The 6401-nt window shown below is 36.0% G+C and overlaps 1 protein-coding gene and 1 pseudogene across 1 annotated transcript in view; both read left to right on the forward strand.

The window, feature by feature from the left end:
• ABCA6 (ATP-binding cassette, sub-family A (ABC1), member 6) overlaps positions 1-6401 on the forward strand; it is an 80181-nt gene that overhangs the window by 49409 nt on the left and 24371 nt on the right. Inside the window, 5 exon segments of the mRNA XM_008570729.1 lie at positions 77-210; positions 1438-1575; positions 4080-4187; positions 5236-5409; positions 5880-5993. Of these exon segments, the coding sequence (XP_008568951.1) occupies positions 77-210; positions 1438-1575; positions 4080-4187; positions 5236-5409; positions 5880-5993 (668 nt within the window).
• The window catches only part of LOC103588897, a 2580-nt pseudogene continuing 2311 nt past the window's right edge, over positions 6133-6401 (forward strand).

The following is a 6401-nucleotide window of genomic DNA, read 5'->3' on the forward strand; positions in this document are numbered from 1 at the left end:
TTTTTTTTTGCAAATACAGCTCTTAAATAGAATTTTCTTGCTTTTTTATGGTCTTCTGTTATTGACTTCATATTAGAATCAAATATTGAAGATTTTATTCAGTCACTAAAGCATCAAAATATACTTTTGGAAGTAGATGACTTTGAAAACAGAAATGGCACTGATGGTGTCTCATACAATGGAGCTATCGTAGTTTCTGGTAAACAAAAGGTATGTTTGCCTCATATTTTCACTGTTATGACCCAAAATCAATCAATAAATAAGAAAGTGCTGCATTTTAACTGTTTTAAAAGCTACAAAAAGTCAACCCAGCTCGTATACAGCAACTTGACTCAGAAAAACATTTTAGGGTGTTATTGAATAAACTGTGATGTTTAAATAGTTTTAGGAAAACAATTTTTATTTTGAATTAGATAATTTTTACACTTGAAAGAAGCTAAATTCAATTGCATTTTTCAAACTCTATATAAATATCACAGCTTATAATCATCAACCAATACAATTATGAATTTTAGGAATCCTATTCAATAGCTAACTACCTGAATGATGTTTTTATATATTGAGAAAATACTTTAAATACTGAAATATCCACATGAAATCTCTGTGAGAAAAGTATTTTCTGTCTGCTATCTTAACATATTTCAATTTGGGTAAGAAAGTAAGAGCTATAGAGATCCATCGAGAAACAAGATTGTTGAAAATATGTCATAATCGTAGAACTCTTGAGCTTTATTTGCATTCCAATAAAAGTGAGGGGTCAAATTAAATAAAGGTACCTTTTTATTTCTTGCTACAAGGGAAATAAAAACAAAAGCCTTTGAAGATGAATCATTGAATTCAGCTCTGCCTAAACTAAATATATCATAAAAATGTAAACCCTTTGTGCGAACTTTAGGAAACTACTTTGATTGGCAGCTGCTTTCTTTGTTACTTATGGAGCCTATTTACTATATGAACTATTGATAATATTTAAACATTGTTGGACCTCTTGATGAATGCATGAACATTTTCATAGACATGAGGTGTGTAATCGTAACACTGTTGTTCTGTTGCTTGCTCACAGCAAACTGGCAGTGTCTCCCCATCAGGGAAACTTTTAAACTCCACTAATTGAAATTTCCTCATCAGCAAAATGTGAATAAAATGATTTAAAATGAATACTCTTAATAAAAACTCACACTGAATGAATGCTGACTCTGTACTATCCATTATGCTAGGGCCTAATATATATAAAATCTCATTTAAAATATGTAACAACCCATTTACTATTCCCTTTCACAGAGAAGGAAGCTGAAGCCCAGAAGAGTCAGTTAACTTGAAGATGGACACACAGCTAGAATGTGGCACTGTTGGGATATCATATACAAAAACCTTGCCTTGTTCTTTAAGGATTTAGAATTAACACTATTAACTTCATTTGTTTTTGTTTGTTTGAAGGATTATAGATTTTCTGTTGTGTGCAATACCAAGAGACTGCACTGTTTTCCTATCCTTATGAATATTATCAGCAATGGGCTACTTCGAATGTTTAATCATACACAATCTATTAGAATTGAAAGAAGCCCATTTTACTTTGTAAGTATTGGATTTACTGATTCTCAACAATTAAGAATTTGACAAGTAACCTACATTTTCTTTCTTTAGCTTTTAAATATTTGTAATTGATTATTAATCATGAAAATTATTATTATTTTGTCCTAACATTTTTATATGGATTGTATCAAACAAAATATGATATTTTTTCTTGCCAAGTTATTTTCAGAGAATTCTCATAGGGGAATACTTTTCAATATTTCGTTGTAATCTTCTAGGGAATGTTCTGAAAAGTAGTACATACTTGATTGCAGAAGTGTATGACAGAGAGAGAGAGAGAGAACACTGAACTAGCCATGAGAAGCACTTGTAAACCCACCTTAGAATCTTCTAGGGAATGTTCTGAAAAGTAGTACATACTTGATTGCAGAAGTGTATGACAGAGAGAGAGAGAGAACACTGAACTAGCCATGAGAAGCACTTGTAAACCCACCTTAGAATCTTTTAAATTTAATCTGTTAGTGGACCCTCCATTGACTAAATGTATAATAGATTGTCTAATATGAAGGAGAATTTGCTAGTTCTGGGGCTGTATGCTCTTCGATTTTTTCCTTCACCTACCCATCGTTGCTTTACATTGCAGGGGAGTCTGATACATGCAGGCTGCATTTTGGGGACTTTGTGTCAGTTGGCTACTGTCTGGTCTTAGACAGTTTAGACACCAGGAAGCAGTTGTGGGAGACAAGAGAGCAGGGCAGGGGGAACTCCTGTTTTGGGTTTCAATCACATCACCTCCTTCTTTGCCCCTGCAGCCCAGAAGTGATGATGGCTTCCCACATCATCATCCTTCTTGACGATCATCACCTATGAAACCATTTCATAATGAATTTCTATTTTAAGGACTTAAGATGGTTATCGTTTTCTGGTTGGACCCTCACTGATATCAGGAGGGATCTCTCAAAACTGAATCTTTGAGCTGTTCCATGCCAGAAGCTGAGAAAAGCAATAAACAGGATTAGAAACAGGAAAGTCTAGTCAAAAGGGGAGCCCATTTTGTGACAAAAATGTCAAATTCAATTCTGTCTTCACTGCATCAGTGGTGCTGGGAGTACCTGCAAGTGCAGATTTTCTGCAGGCAATGGGGAACATGGGAATGGGATATACTTGAGAGGTCCACGATGGACATATACACCTGTGAGCTGAAGTGAGACTGACCAGCCCTGTGAGCAGGGAGAGCACAGGACAGTTCAAGGTCATGGCGTCTGACCCCACCCCCATGGCACACACCTTTCCTTTTTCAGCCATTCCTCTGATAATTGTAATGCATTTTCCCACTTGTTGAATAAGTGGATTTATAGACATAGCCTCCAAAGCCTTAAATAAGGTTTAAGAACTGCAGACTTATTTTGAGACAGGCTCCTACTGCTATCCTGTAATTATATCCACAAGGAGGTCTTACATGCTGTTTGGTCATAAGCCTAGCCTCAGGCAGATACTGATTTGGGGGTAGCACCTTAAAGCTCATTTCCTTGAAGATGGGTTTAGCATCACCAAGTTTCCTTTTCAGCTCTGAGCTTCAGAACACATGCACCCAGCTTCTGAGATCTTTATGTATCCATCTCTAGGTCTACTGAGAAAGACATGCTGCTCTCAGGCCTGAATTATCTTTTAATCAAGGGTCACAATTCTCACATTATTATTTTTTATTGTGATAAAAACACATAACGTAAAATTGACCATCATTACCAGTTTTAAGTGTATGGTTCGATAGTGTTAAGTATATCCACTTTGTTGTGAAATAGATATCCAGAACTTTTCCATCTTGCAAAACTGAAACTCTATGCCCATTAAACAACCAACCCCATTTCTCCCTCCCCCAGCCCCTGGAAACCACCACTTTACTTTCTGTTTCTGTGAATTTGACTACTTTAGATACCTCGTGTAAGTGGAATTGTACAGTATTTGTCTCTTTGTGACTGATTTTTTTCACTTAGCATAATGTCCTCCAGGTCCATCATGTTGTAGCATGTGACAAGATTTCCTTCCTTTTTAAGGCTGAATAATATACCATTGCATGTATATATGCATTTTGTTTATCCATTCATTTGGACATTTGGGTTGCTTCCACCTCTTGGCTATTGTGAAAAGTGCTGCAATAAAATGAGTGTGCAGATATCTCTTTGAGACCATGCTTCCAATTCTTTTGTAATATACCCAGAAGGAGGTCCTGAATTATTTTTTTGCTTCTCTTTGTTCTTTGATTTGAAGACATGTTAAATGATCAGATATAATTTTCTCTCCCACCTCCTTGCATAGATGTTGACAAACTACATCTACACTTTGATTTTGCTTCTCTTTGTTCTTTGATTTGAAGACATGTTAAATGATCACATATAATTTTCTCTCCCACCTCCTTGCATAGATGTTGACAAACTACATCTACACTTTGATTTTTCAGTATTTCAAAAAGCCCATTCTTTATGATTATTAGTATTTGTTTCATTTTTAAAATATTCACTAGTTTAAAGTACCTTTTTTATTTGCAGGACCATGTATTCCTCTGGACCGGGCTACCGGGAGGTTCCATTTTCTTATTTACAGTTGTATGCAGCATTTCTCCTTACATTGCCATGAGCAGTGTCAGCGATTACAAAGTAAGAAAAAGGAGGGAAAAAGAAAAAATTTCAGGAATTTCAGTAATTGTATTTTGAATGCTATGTGTTCAAATGTTTTCCTCTGGAAAAAACCATTTGAATGTATGTTTAATTTAGATAATGTAGTTAAGCATTATTTCTAGCAAGTCAAAAAATTTAATTCTGAAAGGGCAGAATACTTTTTACTTTAAAGTTATAGAAAAGTGCAATGATTTTTCAGAGACTCGAATTGGTCTAAACCTTCAAAGAGGAATATTATAAATCTTTTGACTTCATTATTTCCTAACTAAAGGAGAAAATTATTGATGTTGAAATTTAGACCAAATTTAATACTTGAATTTTTTTCCACCCTGGTAATTGCAATTGTATGCTGTTTGTATCTGGTTATGCCCACTATCCAGACAAAACAATTAAGTCAGATTTATGTAAGTCGGCTTTCACCATCCTGAGCCAGTAACTCTCTGAGAAAATGTTTAGAAAAGGAAATTTTATTTTGTTTTTTCTATCACAAAATAACATTTCTTTTGAGAGCGCTTAATGCTTTGATCATTATGAGGTCTACTTCTTTATTCATGAACTAAAAAGGTGTTATGAATCAGATCTATCAAATAAATCAATACGCAGTTTTTTAAATGGCCGCATTTATGGAACTGGCTCTATGAATAGACCTCAGTTTCCTAAACAGCATATATATAATTTTTATTTTTAATATTAGGAGACTAGGGCCGGCCGGGTGGCGCCCTGGAGAGTGCGCCACTTGGGAGTGTGGCGGCGCTCCCGCCGAGGGTTCGGATCCCATGTGGTGACCGGTTCCCGCTCACTGGCTGAGCGCGGCGTGGGTGCGACACCGAGGGTTGCAATCCTGTTGCCGGTCCCCGGTACGGGCGCGACACCGAGGGTTGCGATCCCGTACCGGTCAGTAAAAAAAGACAAAAAGGAAAAAAATATATATATAGACTAGAAAATTATCTTTAAAAATTTTCCTAATGTGTTTGTTTTGGATTTGCATTTTAATCGAATCTCTATACATCCTGTGTTTTTTCATCAGAAGAAAGCTAAGTCGCAGCTATGGATTTCAGGACTCTATACTTCTGCTTACTGGTGTGGGCAGACACTGGTGGATGTTAACCTCTTCACTTTAATTCTCCTTTCAACGTATTTAATTTTATACGTAGCAGACATGGTGCACATTCACATTACAAGTCGAATGGTGTTTGCCATGGTAAGTAAAATGTTGCATAGGCCAAATTTTATAAAGTAATTAATAATAAATTTTAACATAGATATTTTGTATAATGAAGATGTTTTCGGGCCGGCCCGGTGGCGCACTGGATAGTGCGCCGCTTGGGAAGCATGGCGGTGCTCCCACCCGAGGGTTCGGATCCCACATACACACCGGTTCCCACTCACTGGCTGAGCGAGGCGCGGGGGCAACGCCGAGGGTTGCGACCCTGTTGCCGGTCCCCAGTCTGGTACGGGGGCAACACTGAGGGTTGCGATCTGTTGCCGGACACGGAAAAAGACAAAAGACAAAAAAAAAAAAAAAAAAAGGTTTTCATTTTAACTGTCATAAACCCAAATCAAAAACCTTGCAAAATGCATGTGCAAAAAAATTTTTTAAATAATTGTAATTGAATTTTTCTTTTAGATAATATTTCATTTTTTGATTGATATTATTTGTATTATCTTCAGGGGGTGATTACATTCGGTTATGCAGCTTCTCTTGTCTTCTTGACATATATGGTGTCATTTATTTTTCGCAAGAGGAGAAAAAATAGTGGCCTTTGGTCATTTTGCTTCTATCTTGTAAGTATATATTCATACATACATACAAATTTATAGTTACTTTTTAAACTTTCATTGTGGTGTTAAATATACTCACTTTTGCCTTGAGCAGTGGAGAAATTTAAAATTACTTTATAGAAAGGAGCAGAAAGTGTAACTCATGTTACCAAGTCAATGATATTCCTGAATAATTAAGGTACAACCCTTTGAACAGAGTTTATGTAGAACCTCACAGAAGACCTGAAGTTCAAAATATACTATTGAATTTATGTCGCTGTCAGAACAGGGTTTGCTGGTAACACTAGAAGAAAAATAATTTTCATAACAGTGGGCAGTAAAATTCATTTCTATGATCTTCAAGAAAGTCTCTCACCATCAGCTGCTATTAGTTTTAGATATTGAAGATGTTTTAAACATATGCCAGAAACT

This window comes from Galeopterus variegatus, unplaced genomic scaffold, assembly GCF_000696425.1.
Source record: "Galeopterus variegatus unplaced genomic scaffold, G_variegatus-3.0.2 Scaffold625, whole genome shotgun sequence".
Taxonomy (NCBI): domain Eukaryota; kingdom Metazoa; phylum Chordata; class Mammalia; order Dermoptera; family Cynocephalidae; genus Galeopterus; species Galeopterus variegatus.